This window comes from Erpetoichthys calabaricus, chromosome 10, assembly GCF_900747795.2.
Source record: "Erpetoichthys calabaricus chromosome 10, fErpCal1.3, whole genome shotgun sequence".
NCBI lineage: Eukaryota > Metazoa > Chordata > Cladistia > Polypteriformes > Polypteridae > Erpetoichthys > Erpetoichthys calabaricus.
Window position 1 is genome coordinate 164,728,513 of NC_041403.2, and position 19,523 is coordinate 164,748,035.

Consider the following 19,523-nt stretch of genomic DNA (forward strand, 5'->3'; position numbering starts at 1 on the left):
TGACAGATAGTCCACCATCCAGGACACCACCGGCTCATCCACCTCCTTAACAGGGGTGGCTGGATGGCACTGAAGACCCCGGAGAAATCACAACACCTCATCCTCACAGTGCAGCCAGCTTTGTCCAGCCTGGTGGAGCAGACAGATAATTGCATCCTCCACTCCAATCTTTATCTGGTAGGCACACTGCAGTGATCCAGGTCCAGGTGGTCTACCACAAGAGGACTCATAAAGTCAAAGGGTCTTCATCATTTGAGACCTTAGTGCCACTGGTCTGTCATCATTAGGTGAAGAGGCGCCTGCCTTCTTTGGAACAGGAACAATGCAGGATGTTCTCCACAGCAGTGACACTTTCTCGAGCCTTAGGGACAAACTGAACAGGTGATAGAGGACACCATAAAGTGGGTCAGCATGGGCCTTAAGAACTCCAGGACTGACTCCATCAGGTCCTGTGCCTTTTTCTATTTGTAGCCTCCTCAGGTGTCTCCTCACTTGGTTATCGACAGCCCATTACTGATCACTGGCCATTCCAGTGGACGTGGTAGGAGTTGTGGACGTAGTAGGGATGGTATGGTGGGGACTGGTCATTGGAAGATGGCAGCAATGAAAGAGAAAATCTATTTTAAAAATGGCTTCAGAACGTTAGCTTTGTCCACATCCCCTCCTCGCGCCTTTTTTTCCTACAGTACCACCTACTGTGGTGAACTGGCATCGTGAAGGTTGTAACATCAAGGTGATTGGCATCACATTCAGGGCTGCTTCCTGCCAGGTACTTAGTGCTGCTGGGATGGGCTGTGGCTTCACTCCACACAGGCGAGTTCAGAAAATGGATGGAGCTGAGGGTTTGAAACTGAAAGCCAGACCACGTCATTTGAGCCACAAGCGCTGGCCTGTATGTTCATTGTGTTGACGACGCACAGTGAAATGACTTTTCACCTTGAAGTGTAGAAACAAGATGGACGATTGGCAAGCAGAATTAACTCATTCCTTTTACAGCATGGGAAAACAAATCACACTGAACCACAGCGTGGACGGGGCTCCCACCCCGTGGCATTACAGTCTACATAACGTGCAAGTTCAGTGTGACCTCCGCATGGCACGTATGGGTTAAACTGGATGCCGGGCAGCACCTGTCTTGGAGTCCCGCCCACACGTTTGGGGCCCGCCCTCGTCCTGTGCTCCTCATTAAGCAACTCAGACACTCCCCCCACGCGAATCATTTCGGAAGCCCCGCCCAGCCATCATGTTTACACGCACCCCCACCGCTGTTCTCCGCGCTGCTCCTCCCCCCTTTCTCGTTAAATGCGCACCTGTTCTCGACTGTACTGTAAAAGTGACATTGTGACATTCGCGCTGCGACATTCCACGCTCCCAATTAGTTCAATAGTTGCTTTGTAAGAGTTGTTGCCATTGCGCGGCTACAGAAAGACGCTACACGATTACAGTTGAACGAAGCCTCAAATCATTTGTTTAAATTATGTTTAGGCATTTATAGCGTAACCAGAAAATAACCCGTCCGGTTTTCTAGTAGTCCATTTCAAAGCCTCCCCACTGGCAATTTTGAGATTTGTCATATCGTGTTATTTGTGGGCTAATACCCTGCCAGTATGCCAACTTCATATCAACTGGGCACGAGTCGTTTGGAATTCGGTTGGGGGGGGGGGGGGGGGTCATGGTGTATTATCGGAGAGTCGCGACGGGTAATTTATACGACGTACCAGGATGCCAGGAGGAGCGTGGCACACCACATCAGGCTTCACGTCAAGTGGGTTGTATTCTCGGATGGGGCAAATGGCAATAAGAAGTTCCCGAAGCCTGGCCAATGAGTGCCAATCTGATCCGTCACAGGAAGCTGACTCGCACATTTCCAACGAGAGGAGCGCTTGCCAAGTAAGCGCAAAAACCCCCATCCCCCACCCCCCTTCGTCTCCTTATTATTGTTATTATTATTATCACAAGAGGTCGCCTGGCATTTATCATGGAGAAGGGAACAAGCAAAACCAAACCAGGAGTCCCCGAGCTGAACTCACGGATAAACACTCGGAGATGACAAAGAAGAGGCGAAGCAGCGGGAAAAAAAAAAATACACACGCGCACGGCGGAGGGGAGGCAGATAGAGGGGTCGGGGGTCGTGTGTGGGGATCGCGCAGCAACTTTTGCGCTTCTTGGGATTGCAAGTGTGCGAAAAGAGCGTTGAAGTGGATTGTCCGGTGTAGCGAGCGTGTGGCGGCGGCACAGCTCGAATAGGACGGGGGGGTCGTTACAGAAGGTCTCTCCCTCCATCGCTCTTTCTCTCCCCCTCGCTCGCTCCTCGGCAGACACGTGACGCCCCTGTGCACACCACAGCTATATGTACTGATGGTATAGGCTGAGCTGAAGCAGCATCACTGCGTATCCGCTAACTGCTCAAGTTAAAACCGCGAGCGGATGTCACAGACTCGGCCCCCTTTTCTCTTTCTCTCCCTCGGTTTCTTTTTTGTTCGGTTAAACAATAGCGGGTGCGCGCGACACACACACACGGGGCGAGAGTGAGAGAGCGAGAGCGAGCGAGCGAGAGGAGAGAAGAAGAAAAGAGAGAGAGCGAGCGAGCGAGTGAGCGAGAGAGAGAGACAGGGGAGCGGGAGGGTGGGTGTCACAGGCGCACTGAACCTGCTGCTTTCATGCCGTCAGTCTTACGGACTCTGAAATGGACGTGAGGTTTTATCCCGCAGCCCCGGCGAGCGTGGGTTCTTTGGCGGCGGATCCTGCTTGCTTGAGCCCCTTGGACTATTACCACTGCAATAAGGTAAGAGAGCAGGTGTCCGTCCTTCCGCCCGTCCGTCCGTCTCTTGTCTGTCTGTTTCGGCTCGCCTCTTGTCACCTGTGTCCACTCGCGCGCGCGCCTGCCTGTCTGCCTGCTTTTGTCGGTCGGTCTGTCAGTCTCCTTGTCCCGGGAAAAAGGCGGTTGCCTAAAAGTTTTGAGGCGAGGCGCCCCCTTCGCAACTCCGCTCAAGTTGACAGCTTGAATTAAGCACCCCCACCCCCAATGGTGAAAGTCTCGGTCCGGGGACAGCCACACAGGGCAGTGGATGAAGGGGGGGCGGTTAAACCCAGAAGCTGCGTCACCTGCACTTACACCAAGACCCCCCCCCCCTCCTGTGCCGTGTGTGGCCCGCGCTCAGACACAAACTTCAAAGGCTGCTTCATTAGCACTAATAGCGCCTGATTGCACAATAGCGAACACAACGCGAACAATTTAAGTAAATACATAAAATGAAAAGAATATCCGCGCAGCGCTGAAGCCCCCGGCTGGAAGGCTCACTCGCCCTAATTTTTTTTGTTTTCTTTCTTCGAGACCCGTAACTGCCGTGTGCGCTGTAGCAGTCCGTCAGCTTTTTAACGTCGCGCTTCTGTCCGCCCTTTCTCTACCGACTCGCCTCAGCTCAGCTCTTGTTTGTGTTTATTGAAAAAAAAAAAAGTAATCGAGAGCCTGCTGCGGCTCAGCTTTTATAAAGATGTGAACGTCTATCCCGGAGCCGGGGGCAGCACTCCTAACTAGTGAGAGGGACTGACCGACCGAACGATACATAAGACGGACATCTCCCTCCTCAACCCGGGTGGACACAAAGATGTTTCTCCTTGTGGCGCTTGCCCGCGTCTTGTTGACATACGCATGCGCAGTGCTGTGCGGGAGTGCGCGCTAAGCGGCTTGTTCGGACGGACCGAGAAGCTGCACACGCGCGCAGCCGGGTGCTCGGTCGACATTAACTGCCAAAGGAGCCTGGCAGGGTGTCGCCGCGAAAGCTGCACGTGTGCCTGTCAAATGAAAACGGTGCCGGGCAGCCAGCCAGCCCCGTTTCGGGTGTACTTCAGAACGGTGCCGTGTACGTCGTCTTCAGATCACTTCGAAAAGGGTTCGATGTGCTTCCTGCAGTAGCTGAGTGACTTCAGTCAACCACAAGAGCTGCAGAGCAATCATCGAGCCCCAAGAACATCCAAAATCTGACAAACGAGAGCGGACGACTCAGTTCATTTGTCGCCCCGTTTGTTTAGCTAATAATTAAGCTGTCCCGGTGTCTCACCCACATACCTCTTACGGGTTCTCGAGGGTTCTGCTTCCATTACAGTGTGGTTTGGATCAGCAACTAAATAACAATTCAGTTTTATTGTTCCAAGGGGTCATTTGGTTTTACGCAGAGACCACAACATAACATTAGAAAGGTTTAGATGAGAACTGGCCTTTCAGCCCAACAAAGCTCGCCAGCCTTATCCAAGATAACATCAAGTCAAGTTTTAAAGGTTTCCCCAAAGTCCTACTGTCTACCACACTCCTGGGTAACTAATGTGTCAAGTAAAGACGCACCAACAAAGAACACAGCCATCAAGTAAAAACTTAGTGCAAATAAATATAGCAATAAGCATAAAATATATGGTGAAACATTGGATCAAACCTATTAGACGTAAAAACGAAACCAACATTTAGACTCAACTAATGTCTGAGGCAAGCGCTGTCTGCTGAACTTATGATTTCAAGCAGAGGATCTTAAACTGTGGGTCACAGGTCACCAAAGTTGGGTTCTTAATTACTTTAGCATTTGATAGAAATGGGTCACCACAGACACTGCTCCGATGGTCCTCCTCCATTAACCGCCCCCTCCATGAAAATCGTCCTTGGTTCTCATCCTATGCCATAAGCTCCTCCCTCCTGATTTATGGGCTTCTGTTACTTGCTTTAGTTACGACTCCACCCTTTTTGGTTCCTAGATGCTGTGATTTAAAGCAGGCAGTCACAGGTTGCCCGTTTTGGGTTGCGATTTTCTGTGGTATTTAATTATCATGGGTTGGGGATATTGCTCAGATGATCCTCCTTGATTACGGGTCTGACGGTCAAAAAAGCTCTGATGATCGTCCAAGATTCTCATCCTATTCCATAAACTCCTCCCTTCTGATTTATGGGTTACTGTCATGTGTATGCCCTGCGGTGGGGCTGGTGCTCTGCCCGGGGGTTTGTTCCCTGCCTTGTGCCCTGTGTTGGCTGGGATTGGCTCCAGCAGACCCCTGTGACCCTGTAGTTAGGATGTAGCGGGTTGGATAATGGATGGATGGATGGATGTCACGTGTATTGGTTAAGACTGCTGTCTTTTGGTTCCTTGATGCCATGTTCTCCCTGTGTCTGCGTGGGTTTCCTCCAGGTATCTCCGGTTTCCTCCCACAGTCCAAAGACATGCAGGTTAGGTGCATTGGCGATTCTAAATTGTCCCTAGCGTGTGGTGTGTGTGTTCCCTGCGGTGGGCTGGCATCCTGCCCGGGGTTTGTTTCCTGCCGTGCACCCTGTGTTAGCTGGGATTGGCTCCAGCAGACCCTTGTGACCCTAGAGTTAGGATATAGCGGGTTGGATAATGGATGGATGGATGGATTTAATGGCCAAGGGTTACGTGACATTGCTCAGATGATCCTTCTTGATTACCCCCCGCCTCCTCTCCTATGAGCCACCAAGATTCTCCAAGGAGGGGAAAGGCTCAGGCAATCATCCACAATTCTCCTCCTATTCCATAAGCCCCTCCCTCCTGATCTGAATGCTCCTCCCTTCTGATTTATGGGTTTCTTTTAGTTTTTGGGTCCTAGATGTTGTCATTTGGAGCAGGGTTTTCTTAAACTGGGTCGTGGGTTCCCACCATTTGGTTGCTAGTTACTATTTATTGTAATCCTCCTTGATTATCCCCCATAACGTCACCCCGTCCCCCTCTGTGACAATCATCCACGATTCTCAACGTATCCCATTAACCCCTCCTTCCTGATTTATGGGTTTTTGTGACTTGTTTTAGTTAAGACTTCACCCTTTTGGTTCCTAAATGTTGTGATAGAGCAGGGTTTCTTTAACTGAGTTGCGGGCTGCTGGTGTTGGATTGCAAATTACTTTTGTATTTAATAGTAATGGTTTGTGGATACTCCGCGAAGTAGGTTGCTCCGGCAATCCTTCTCGATTAGCAATCCAGCCATGCTCTGATGAGCTACCAATATTCTCCAAGGGGGAAAAACTCAGATGATCATCCACGATTCTCAACGTATTCCATTAGCTCCTCCCTCCCAATTTATGGGTTTCTGTCACTTGTTTTAGTTAGGACTCCACCATTTTGGTTCCTAGATGTTGCGATTTAAAGCAGAGTTTATTAAACTGAGTCGCGAGTTGCCAACGACTTGCTCTGAAGATCCTCCTCAAGGGGGATAAAGGTCTGAAGATCATCCACGATTCTCATTGTATTCCATAAGCAACATCCAACCTGATTTGTGGATCTCTGTCACTTGTTTTAGTTAGGACTCCACCATTTTGGTTCCTAGATGTTATGATTTAGAGCAGGATTATTAAACTTGGTCATGAGTTTCTGCTGATGGGTCGCTAGTTACTATTGTATTTAATGGTAGTGGGTCATGGATATTGCTCTGGTGATCCTCCTTGGTTAAACCCTCAGATGATCATCCATGATTGTCTACATATTCCGTTAGCTCCTCCCTCCCAGTTTATGGGTTTCTGTCACTTGTTTTAGTTAGGACTCCACCATTTTGGTTCCTAGATGTTGCGATTTAAAGCAGAGTTTATTAAACTGAGTCACAAGTTGCCAACGACTTGCTCTGAAGATCCTCCTCAAGGGGGATAAAGGTCTGAAGATCATCCACGATTCTCATTGTATTCCATAAGCAACATCCAACCTGATTTATGGATCTCTGTCACTTGTTTTAGTTAGGACTCCACCATTTTGGTTCCTAGATGTTGTGATTTAAAGCAGGGTTTGTTAAACCGAGTCGCGAGTTGTCAACGTCCTCCAAGGGGGAAAAAGGTCTGACGATTATCCTCGATTCTCATCGTATTCCATAAGCAACCTCCCTTTTGATTTATGGGTTTCTGCCACTTGATTTATTTAGGAGTCCACCATATTGGTTCCTAGATTTTGTGATTTAAAGCAGAGTTTGTTAAACCGAGTCGCAACTTTCCAGCATTGGGTTGCAAATTTCTGTTGTATTTGATGCTGATGGGTCACAGATGGTTTACAAAGTGGGTTTCTGTGGACTTGCTCTGACGATCCTCCTCAATCCTCCAAGGGGGAAAAAGGTCTGAAGATCATCCATGATTCTCATCGTATTCCATAAGCGACCTCCCTCCTGATTTATGGGTTTCTGTCACTTGTTTTAATTAGGACTCCACCATTTTGGTTCCTAGATGTTGTGATTTAGAGCAGGGTTTATCAAACTTGATTGTGAGTTTCTGCTGATGGGTCGCTAGTTACTATTGTATTTAATGGTAGTGGGTCAAGGATATTGCTCTGGTTATCCTCTTTGGTTAAACCCTCAGATGATCATCCATGATTGTCTACATATTCCGTTAGCTCCTCCCTCCTGATTTATGGGTTTCTGTCACTTGTTTTAGTTACGACTCCACCATTTTGGTTCCTAGATATTGTGATTTAAAGCAGGGTTTGTTAAACTGAGTCGCAAGTTTCTTTTGTATTTGATGCTGATGGGTCACAGATGGTTTACAAAGTGGGTTTCTGTGGACTTGCTCTGATGATCCTCCTCAGTCCTCCAAGGGAGAAAAAGGTCTGAAGATCATCCACGATTCTCATCGTATTCCATAATCGACCTCCCTCCTGATTTATGGGTCTCAGTCACTTATTTTAGTTACGACTCCACCCTTTTTGGTTCCTAGATGTTGTGATCTAGAGCAGGTTTTATTAAACTTGATCGTGAGTTTCTGCCAATGGGTCGATAGTTACTATTGTATTTAATGGCAGTGGATCGTAGATATTGCTCTGATGATCCTCCTCGGTTAAACCCCCAAATGATCGTCCACGATTCTCGTCGTATTCCATAAGTGACCTCCCTCCTGATTTATGGGTCTCCTGTCACATGTTTTAGTTACGACTCCACCGTTTTGGTTCCTAGATGTTGTGATGTAGAGCAGGGTTTCTTAAACTGAGTTTCCACCATTTGAGTTGCGAATTACTGTTGCATTTAATAAAAAGAGGTCATCATGGGTTCATTAAGCCATTGACATCACTCTGATGATTTGCCTTGATTAACCCCCAATGATCAGCCGCAATCCTCCAAACGGGGACCCCACATCCCCCTCACTGATGCCGGTCCAGGCATTCGTCAAGGAGTGAGCCTCGAAGACACTAAGAAGGGTAAGATTGGGATTGTGAGAAGGAAACGTTTAAGAAACACTGATGAAGAGGTTGAGTTCGGTATTTTTCAAGTCAAAGTTGCTTCCTCACAGACACAGTCTGAATGCATTTGTTACGTGAAATTGTGTTCTGAAATTAAGCGTTTTCTACCAATTTCAAAAAGTAATAGCCTCTTGTTACGCTTTATAATGGAAGTCATGGGGCGCTGAGCTCCCACCACAAAACGAAAACCTACAAACTTACTGAATATGTCCACGTTGACGCAACAAAAGTTTACGATATAAGAAACGTGCCTTCGTTGCTTCTGATTCTTGTTTTTGACCTCAGAAGGGATCTGGGAGTAAACATTTGAACGATCCAGGAGATCATTCTTCTCCCACACTATTCAACTCTTCAATTCCATCCAGGGGGGTAAACGTTAACATTATTCAAAGTTATTGTCTGTTATACCTGCATTGTTATCACTCTTTAATTTAATATTATTCTTTATCAGTATGCTGCTGGAGTATGGGAATTTCCCCTTGGGATTAATAAAGTATCTATCTATCTATCTATCTATCTATCTATCTATCTATCTATCTATCTATCTATCTATCTATCTATCTATCTATCTATCTATCATATAGTGCCTTTCATTTCTATTTATCTTATCCTGCCAACTACGCTATCTATCTATCTATCTTTCACATCCAATAGCATTAATACTACTGTCTGCCTATCTGTTTGTGTATTATATGGCGCCTTTCGCATCCATCTATGACAGACTTCAGCAGACAGATGAGTCTCTTTTCTCTTCCCAGGTTTAATACACACACTTTCTATCTATCATTTCATCGCATATTCCTGGTACCATTTCTCTCGTGGTAAGGATAACATTTCCTGTTGGCTTGTGTGATAAAAGTGGCCGTCATGGGAGGAGTTCCCACATAAATCAACATGGCACCGATCACGCGGCAGGCAGGAAGAGTTTACTGTGGCTTGGTCTTTGGAGAGGAGACCACACCCCTTAGGGGGGTGAAAGGTTATTGCAGAGGAAGTCAAGCGTGCACAGCTGGTCTCCTTTCAAAATGGCCGAATCTCATAATATTGTTTGTTCGAAAATGACGTACATACAGTAAGCTACTTTACAATGTGTGTATAATCTGAAGACGCGGACTGACGCTCCGCTCCGTCACTTTCTTGGACTTTTCGGTAAGTTTTTTTTAGGGCTTCTGTTTTCCGGTTGTACCTGCATTATAGAATATATAAGGACAGGCTGTGTGGTTTTTGAATAAATTTATAGAAATTTAGAATACAAATAGAGTACATGTGCGCCATGCCTGTCGGGTAATAACGTTGACTTGAAAAATACCAAACGTACCCTTTAAGCCCCTTTATGTTTGTTAATAATTGAGCTTATTGAGGAGATTTTAACGGAAAGTGCGAATGTACAGTAGGGGACGAGTCCTCTCTGACCAAATACTCTTCGGCTTTCCGTAACGCTTGCTTGTTAAGCGGGGACTCAATTGCTCCAGTTTACAATTTGATTTCTTCTGTTTGTTGTTGCTGACATTAAGATTTCCAAACCTGAACATCCGGTGCCCTCCATAATGTTGAGGACAAAGACTCAGTTGTTCTTTGGTTCCCCCCTCTGCTCCACTGTCTAAAATGACAGATCAGCCCATTCAGACGCCGCGATCACAGGGCACATGGCAGACTTTCGTTGAAGGGGATTTGTACTTTTTCTACACGGTCCCCCCAATTCAGGGCACCATAATGTTTGGATGGCAGGTCTACTACTTTGTCACATATCCCAGCATGCAATGAGTGCTTGAAGTGTGTGATTCACAGGCCTCACCAGGTGCTGAGGGGGTCTTCTCTGGTGATGCTCTGCCAAGCCTCTAATTCAGCCATCCTCAGGTCCTGCTTGTTTGGGGGTCTTGTCTTGTCCCCTTACGTTTTCTCTTCAGCATATTGAAGGTCTGCTCAGGTGACTGACTTGGCCATTCCAGAATTTTCCATTTCCTAGCTCTGTGTAGCTCCCGTGTTGCCTCAGCAGTGTGTTTGGCTCATTACCTTGTTGTTGGATGAAGTGCCGTCCACTGAGTTTGGAGGCATTGACTGAAATTTGAGAAGATCGGATGTTTCTACACACCTGAGAATTCATCATGCGAGCTCCATCATCAATGAAGAGAAGTGTGCCAGGACCTGTGGCAGCCATACATGCCCACGCCATAACACCCCCCCAGCACCACCATGTTTAACAGATGAGGTGGTCTGCTTTGGCTCTCAGGCAGTTCCTTGTCGTCTCCACACTTTACCATTTTTCTAATGCAGGTTCATCTTTGCCTCGTCTGTCCATGTGACCTTTACCCAGAATTCTGCAGGCTCTTTGAAGTCCTTTTTCACAAACTGTATTCTGGCCGTCCTGTTTTTGTGGTTTCCATCTTGCAGTGTGGCCTCCTCTGTGTTTGTGCTCGTGACGTCTTCTGCTGATAGTCGTCTCTGACACACACACACACCGGCCCCCTGAAGGCTGTCTCTGATCTGTTAGATGAGCATTTGGAGCTTTTACACGACCAGAGTGAGGATTCCTCTGCCAGCAGCAGTGGGGGGGGGGGGGTCTTCCTTAGCCTTACAGCCCCTTTGTGATCACTGAGCCCACCAGTGTGTTCTTTCTTCTTCATGATATTCCAGACAGTTGATTTCAGTCAGAGTGGCGCAGTGGTAGCGCTGCTGCCTCACAGTAAGGAGTCCTGGGTTTGCTTCCCATGGAGTTTGCATGTTCTCCCCATGTCTGAGTGGGATTCCTCCCACTGTCCAAAGACATGCAGGTTAGGTGCATTAGTGATTCTAAATTGTCCCTAGTGTGTGCCCTGCGGTGGGTTGGTGCCCTGCCCGGGGTTTGTTTCCTGCCTTGCGCCCTGTGTTGGCTGGGATTGGCTCCAGCAGACCCCTGTGACCCTGTAGTTAGGATATAGCGGGTTGGTAAGTGGCTGACTGATTTCAGTCATCCAAATTTTTAACTGATGTCTCTAATGGTTTAATTCCCGTTTTTCAGCCTCATAATGGCTTCTTTGACTTTCATTGGCACAGCCCTTGTCCTCATGTTTGGACAATGGCCACTGCAGACTCCAAAGGGTAGCAGCATCTCTGCCCTTTATTTCTTTTCTCCATTCTGTTATGGTGTGTAAAATACGAGACATCAGACAGACAAGCTTCTCTTCTCTTCTCTTCTCTTCTCTTCTCTTCTCTTCTCTTCTCTTCTCTTCTCTTCTCTTCCTCATCGCTGTATTATATGAATTGATACCTTCAGGTGAGCATTCATTGGTTGTCAGCTCTCGTGCACACATGACTAACGAGAACGTCAGACCCGTTTGATTTTATCGCAGCCAATCACAGACTAGTAGGCCTCAGTTGCTGGGTTTGTCACATTAGACGATTGGTTCCGACTGGTTATGTAAATGAAGGCTGTCATCCGGTGTGACACGTCTCCATTTCCAACTGTGCGTGTTCATCATGAAGTAACTGGTTTAATGGAAGGTCCCGAGAATTACTCGTCCGCTGCAAGGTGCACGTCGTTTGGATGATACGATACGATTTATTTTTGTTGAGCCCAAAATCACACAAGGAGTGCCGCAATGGGCTTTAACTCTTTGAGGGCTGAATATTTTTTCTTGCTCACAAAGCAATGGCTTCCTACATAAACCAACATAAAACTGTGCTGCTGTTGACGCAAGTGTGGCATTTCTGGCAGCAGTGGCTGCGCTGGGGAGCCTCGATGGCCAGCAGGAATGCACGGTGGGCCAGCTACCTGGCTGTCTTCGCACAGCGAGTGGCGCATTGTGACCCAATGTGGTTTGTTCCTCTTGTCATTATAAGTGGTGGTCATCCCAAGCTGTTGGAGTATCAGCGACACGAACGAACGTGTTCAGCACCACGATCAGCCAATGCGTTCGTTTTTCATCTCCATCTCCAGATCACTTGCATCAAATTCCAAGACCGACAAGTCAGAGTCCGGTTCAGCAACAATACGTAATAACGTCCATGGAGCTCCTCGCTACTCAGGCAGGCACAGGAAATCGAGGAATAAATGAGCAGAGCTACTTCACTTTTCTCCTAGCAAAGAGAGGCGAACTAAAACGTCGGGGCGAGTTTACAGCCGATTACCGTCCTTGACCCTTCGAAATTTGAGAAAAGTCGACATCAGCCCTGAAAGAGCTGCCTTTTGATAAAGCCTTGAATCTCTAAGAAGACAAGGAAAAACTCCTAAAAAAAATAAAAAAGGAAGAAACCTCGGGAAAGGCAAATCAAAGAGAGACCCCTCTAGAGGTAAGGTTGGACGTGCAGTGGGTGTTAAAGTGAAGGGGGTCAACACAACACGATCCACAGAACAGAACACAATACAATAGAATATCCGTCCATCCAGCCATCCAACTCGCTATATCCAAAGTACAGGGTCACGGGGGTCTGCTGGAGCCAATCCCAGCCAACACAGGGCGCAAGGCAGGAAACAAACAGGGCGCCAGCGCACCGCAGCAATACAATCAAATAGTGTAATAGAAATATCACAAGTACAGCGCAGAATTCAATATCCCATAATAGGATGTTTTCGGTAAGTTTTTTTAGGTGTTTGTTTTCCGGTTGCACCCCGTGACTTTCCCTCGGAGAGGAGAATACTGGGCGACAGAAGAGTCACCTGACCTGACATGGCAGGTCCTAAGTGAAACAAGCACTGTCATTGGTTTCTGATGAACCAATTGGGTTGGAACAAAAACCTGCAGCTGCACCAGCCCTCCAGGACAGACGGCTCTACCCGGCCGGGACTTCCCAAAGGAGGGAAGGATGGGGAAAGGCAGATATTTTTGGCCCCCAGCTCCCCTGGAGTGTAGAGGACATCCTGGGACTTCTCAGCCCCGTTTGGTGCAATGCGGGTGCCGCCGTTGGGGTAATCTCAAAGGACCTGGGGACTCGTTCTCTCATGAGGGCGGAAGAAAATGTCAGTGGTCAGTGCCAGCCAGTCACGTGGTCGGTAGAACAGAAGAACCATATAAAGGAGTGATGGAGCCGCAGTTGGGAGGCAGAGGACAGAGCTTACTGGGAGGTGTGGAGGAGAGAATGGCGATTATTATTATTATTGTGCTTATTATTTGTTTATTATGGCGGTGGTGCTGCTTTGGGAGGTCCGTGGCAGAAGAAATATTTAATAAACAACTTCTTGGTGCTTAAAGGGGCAACAGCGACCCCTAGCGTTCATATTTTTTGACTATTAAGTCCTGTGCGGAGTCAGATTCCTTGTACGCAAACACACTTGGCCAGTAAATCTAACTGGGATTCGGATTCTGAGTGATGTGGCCTCAGGTTTGGGCCAGCGAACCACTCGGGCAAACTGATTGGAAGCTTGTGGGGCCGCCGCTGTAGTTGTCATCAACGCGGCAGGACGAGGGCGAGTTGTGAGTGAGGGGCCTTCGGGTGGTCAGATCAGATGCCTGTGCAAAGGGTGGACACGTTAAACACGACAAAATAAAAAGAGAGAAGCAAGCAAGGCGGCAGTACACGGATTGGGAGAGCATGGGGGGGGGGGGGTCATGAGGTCACCATAAAGGGGTGTGTGGCGCTCCCAATATCTACAAAAGGACGAAGGTCCAAGTCTTTAGAGTCCTGGTGCTCCCTGTTTGTGAGGCATGGACGCTCTCCAGTGACCTGAGACGAAGACTGGACTCCTTCATGTGTGTCTCTCCGGAAAAATCCTTGGGTTTCGTTGGTTGGACTTTGTGTTGCTCATGGAGTCCTGAATGAGGCACATGACCCGCATTGTGAGGGAGCGTCAGTTACTGCACTACGGCCATGTGGCACGATTACCCGAGGGTGATCCAGCTCGTGAGATCCTCATTGGTGGGGACCCGAGTGGCTGGACCAGGCCAAGGGGTCGCCCACTTAACACCTGGCTGCTGCAGATAGAGGGTCATTTTTGGAGGGTGGGACTGGACCACGTGTCTGCCTGAGTGGGGCTGCCAACTGGGATCCCAAGTTGTTTCATTGTGTAGTGGGTACGGCAACGCGCTGTACCAGTGTATGCTCCCCAACTTGACTTGCTTATCAACCTCCCCGTCAGTCTGTCCGTCCATTCATTTATCCGTCCATCTGTTATTATTTCACTATTAATTTTCGTGCAGCTTTATTTATCTATGAAACCTCGCGAGTTGGCCTTTCTGGAATGCTTGGTGGTGTTTAAAGTCTGGCTGGCACATCGTTTCCTCCGTGTGTAAGTCTGAGGGGGTCTTCTCTGGCCCACCTAAAAGTACTGGCGAGGGTCTGTGAACGCCTCATCAATAGATGTGAAATGACAGATCGGAGGGGGTTTTCGAATCGGACCTTAATGAGTCGTTGGAATGATCTCCCAGGTGAAGTCTCTGTTTTAGGGCGTGTGATCCTTGCATTTCTGTCTTCCCGTTTCGACTTTTGTCATTCTGTGTGTCGGGATGTCGGTCGTTTAACGTCTGTAATTGGTACAGAGAGCTGCCGCTGCATGAAGACAAGAAGTCGCATCCCTCCTTTCATTGGCTCCCAGTTCATTTTGGTTTTTTTAAGCTTTAAAGGGCTGCACCCCACCTTCTGTTTTTGACTTGCTTTGCTCCCACTCGGCCGCGACCCGTTTACATGTCCGCCATTATTAGATGAGGCGGATTGTGCCTTCGCAGTCGCTTCGCCGAGATTGTGGAACAGTCTGCTTCTCAATGAGTGTGTCTGATGTGCCGTAATAACCTGGTGTGACCACAAGGGTGTGCCACTGAGCCCCAAACCACAGACACAATGTTACCCACCTCCTGGGGGACCACCTACAAAACACAACAAACATAATAGAAGGTAATTGACAATCCAAACCAATACATGAAAAAACGTACAAAATAGACTCAAATGAGACATCTGAGACCCTGCCAGGGTTGGGGGGCAGGGAGGTGGGTGGGGGGGGGACCCCGGCTTAATCTGATTAGAGAAACCGGGGCATTGGTCTCTGAAAAATGGGGTTAATGTTTGTAATTGCCGTCGGTTGGAATGACTCAGGCAATGCATTTTAGTACTAAAAGTGTTTGTGATGCGCCATTTGTTGGAGTGAAAATGCCATGTATATGTCTCGGTTATATGCCGTTTTGTATGGGATTTGTAAAAAGAGTGTTAATGATTGTGATGCACCATCAATTGGAATGACAAATGCAATGTATATGTTTCTGTTATGCTGTTTAGTCTGGGACTTTTAAAAACAGAGATAATGTTTGTGACGTGACATCAGTTGGAATGAGAAAAGCAATGAATTTCATTACCCTAACTACAAAGAGGACTATTTCATTTATGTTAGGTAGAATGCCCAAAGGGGACTGGGCGGTCTCGTGGCCTGGAACCCCTACAGATTTTATTTTTTTCTCCAGCCTTCTGGAGTTTTTTTTTTGTTTTTTCTGTCCACCCTGGCCATCGGACCTTACTCCTTTTTATGTTAACTAAGGTTGTCTTATTTTAATTTCTTATTTGTCTTTTATTCTTCTTTTCTTCATTATGTAAAGCACTTTGAGCTACTTTTTGTATGAAAATGTGCTATATAAATAAATGTTGTTGTTGTTGTATTACTAAAATAGTTTGCTAGGTGCCATTTATTGGAATGATAAATACAATGCATATGTCTCTGTTATATGCCATTTAGTAAAAGCAGTGTTAATATTTGTGATGTGACAAATACAATGCATTTCATTTCTAAAATGCATGTGAGGCGTCATCTGTTAGAATGACAAGTGCAATGCATGTGTCTCTGTTATATGCCATGTAGTATAGAATTTGTAAAAACAGTATTAATATTTGTGATGCGACATTGGTTGGAATGGCAAATGCAATGCATTTTATTACAAAAATTGTTTGTGTGGCACCATCTGTTGGAATGGAATACAATGCACGTGTCTCCATTATATGCCATGTAGTATAGGATTTGTAAAAACAGTATTAATATTTGTGATGTGACATCAGCTGGAATGACAAATGCAATGCATTTCATTTCTAAAATGTATGTGAGGCGCCATCTGTTGGAATGACAAGTGCAATGCATGTGTCTCTGTTATATGCCATGTAGTATAGGATTTGTAAAAACGGTATTAAATGGCAAATGCAATGCATTTTATTACTAAAAATGTTTGTGCGGCACCATCTGTTGGAATGGAACGCAATGCATGTGTTTGTGTTATATGCCATGTAGTATAGCATTTGTAAAAACAGTATTAATATTTGTGATGTGACATCAGTTGAAATTACAAATGCAATGCATTTCATTTCTAAAATGTATGTAAGACGCCATCTGTTGGAATGACAAGTGCAATGCATGTGTCTCTGTTATATGCCATGTAGTATAGGATTTGTAAAAACTGTATTAAATGGCAAATGCAATGCATTTTATTACTAAAAATGTTTGTGCGGCACCATCTGTTGGAATGGAACACAATGCATGTGTTTGTGTTATATGCCATGTAGTATAGCATTTGTAAAAACAGTATTAATATTTGTGATGTGACATCAGTTGAAATTACAAATGCAATGCATTTCATTTCTAAAATGTATGTGAGGCGCCATCTGTTGGAATGGCAAGTGCAATGCATGTGTCTCTGTTATATGCCATGTAGTATAGGATTTGTAAAAACGGTATTAATATTTGTGATGCGACATCGGTTGGAATGGCAAATGCAATGCATTTTATTACAAAAATTGTTTGTGTGGCGCCATCTGTTGGAATGGAATACAATGTACGTGTCTCCATTATATGCCATGTAGCATAGGATTTGTAAAAACAGTATTAATATTTGTGATGTGACATCAGTTGAAATTACAAATGCAATGCATTTCATTTCTAAAATGTATATAATGTATGCACCACTCACCTCTTGATAGTCGTGATGTCCCGATCGCGTTAAAGCAATATGTTGGAGGGTCCCCCGTAAAGTTTTGTACATGTCAAAGCGCGTAGTTTCGTATCGTGAAGTCTACAAAGCAGATGTTTTTCCACAACTCCAGTGGCGAGTTTCGAGGGAAGTGGGCTGAGGATTGAGGGGAAAGCTGATGAGATGAAAATCCCCAAAATGCTGGTACCGCACTGTTTTCAAAATTGGGGTTTTTCGGTACTCTCCCCATTCCCAGTGTACGGTACAACCCTACCGTAAACGCACTCGGTGTTAGAGCTTACACGCACCTTCATGTCCGTCTAGATCGGGGGTCTCCAGCTGACCCTTTCCTTAGTCCGTGCTGCTAATTAACGTCTTTTCCCTTCATTTTAATTGCCTTGTTTTTTTGTTTTATTTTAAGATTCAGCCGTCTTGGTTTTTTTTTTTTTTTCCTTAAATGGCCCCCCAAACAGAAAATGGGACGTGAAGTCGGGGTCTCCAACTCCAACCAGTTTCTTTATTAGAGGTCGATTCCCGTTGTTAATTAAACCCCGTTATCTAGCTAACGCCATGGCTTGTTTTGCTGCTGGTTTCCAAAATGGTTGCTTTTTCTCTTTTCTGAGACCACCATCAAGATGTTTGGTGGACCTGAGGTGATCAACCTAACCGAGACCTTCGCCTTTCTTTATTTTTTTAGATATCGTGTTTTGGACGCAGGTTAGCTGGTCTCATTGGCTCCGTTTCTATCTCATTATTTTATTTGGCTGCTGATTAATGAAAAACAAAGCAATTAAGGGGTCTGAGTGTTAAATGGCAAGTTGATTTAAAACGAAGGAAAAAGAAGTTCATTAGCAGCAAAAAGTGATCGCTGATTAAGAAATGGGTTGGAATGAAAACCTCCAAGATAAAGGGTTAGGCTGAAAACCTCAGTAGCCCTCCAGGACCAGACTTGGAGACCCCCGGTCTAGGTGCATGATTCTGTACGTCTTAACGTGTCTGATGATTATAAGGTTTGTAACTTGGTTGTTCCTTGCCTTTTTATCTTTTATACCTTGTAAGACAAGAAGCAGACACGATAAAAGGTTTTGGTGGGGGGGGGGGTGCGCCTGTAACCCCCGGAATAATAAAAATATTTCTTACAAAGACAGCAATGCCATCTCTTCAGACAGGACTCTATAAACATTCAGAAGACCTGCCAGGGCAGAGAGGGGGCGGGTCCAGGAGGGCGGAAGTGATGTCATCAGGGGAGTGGCTGTCAGTCTTCTGTTCTGCAGAGGGAGGACGAGAGAAGGCAAATCAGCAAACAGCGCCAACCCCTGGTTCGGAGGGTAACTGCCATCACCGTCACTTTGGGTAACGCAGTGTTGTTTTTATGAGCTTTATTGATAAAATTCACATCCATTTTCTAAACTTGCTACACCCCGAGCAGGCTGACGCTGTAGCTGGAGCCAATCCCAGCAAGTATCGGGTGTAAGGCACTGAGTCGCCCGTGGGGGTCCTCAAGGCGGGACTGGAACAGAGCATACCTGAACTGAGGGGGCTGATGTGAGAGGATGGAGTCGCTCCTTAAATGGACAGGATCAGCTCTTTGTTGATGAAATTGTTGGCAGAGGTTCAGGGACTCTTTTCAAAAAAGTCAACTTCGGCCTCATTTGCGCCCATACGGTAAGGGCACGGGGTACACGAATCAGAGCCCACCGTAAGTCAGGTGATCTGACAGATGGCTCGCGTCAGGCGGGCCATGAGACCTCCCTTTGTAATTTTTTATTTTTTTGGTTCAGATGTTGCATATCTGAGTTAAGTGCTGTGTGTTTGACGGAGCCGTCCTCGCTTAAACACTCGCTAATCCTGCTGTCAAAACAAAATAAAGCAAATGAAGGCTGCAATCTGAGGCAGGCAGGCAGGCAGAGCAGAGCAGAGCGCTGAACCTGCAATTTCTTTCTTTCTTTCTTTTCTTTTTTTTTTTTTAATGGCTTTTAATAACGTTAAAGTAGACATACGATCTGCACGCTCTGCTATCATATGCGCACTAGAATAAACAGACACGTCACACATCCTGTACCTGGGCCCAGTTCATTCTTCTTGATTATCGTGGTTAAGGGTCATGTAACAGACACACGTTTATTTAATTAAATATAACCCCCCCCCCCGACATGCCACAAAAGGTTCAGCTCTCTTTTCTGGAGCTTTAGGGTTAACTGTATGGAGCTGCACTCGTGGGCAAACGGTCAGGGGGGTGATGGGGGATTACTGAGATGTAGAAGGCCGTAAAGGTTTGGGTTTGTCTGCCTTGGAAGGCTGCTCAGTTCATTTGGACTACTGGGTTTGCCCCGCTAGGTGAATGTCAGGCAGCATCAACATGTTACTTGTGGACATGGGGACTTTTTTTAGCTGCGTTCAGAGCAAATGAATATCTGTTTGATTTTAGCCGCCTCCATTTGGAATAATGCTGGGGGTTATTTTAGTTAGT

General features: G+C 46.4%; 1 protein-coding gene across 4 annotated transcripts in view; it reads left to right on the plus strand.

The window, feature by feature from the left end:
* The first annotated feature begins 2,256 nt into the window (after nt 1–2,256).
* Nucleotides 2,257–19,523, plus strand: part of tox2 (TOX high mobility group box family member 2) — a 135,254-nt gene continuing 117,987 nt past the window's right edge. For 2 of the 4 annotated variants that reach the window (XM_051932659.1, XM_051932658.1), the window contains exon 1: nt 2,260–2,785. In XM_051932659.1, coding sequence (XP_051788619.1) covers nt 2,687–2,785 — 99 coding nt within the window. In that variant the 5' untranslated portion in view covers nt 2,260–2,686. Of the gene's footprint in view, nt 2,786–19,523 lie in introns of all 4 variants that reach the window. The other 2 variants (XM_051932657.1, XM_028812391.2) reach the window with 2 other exon arrangements.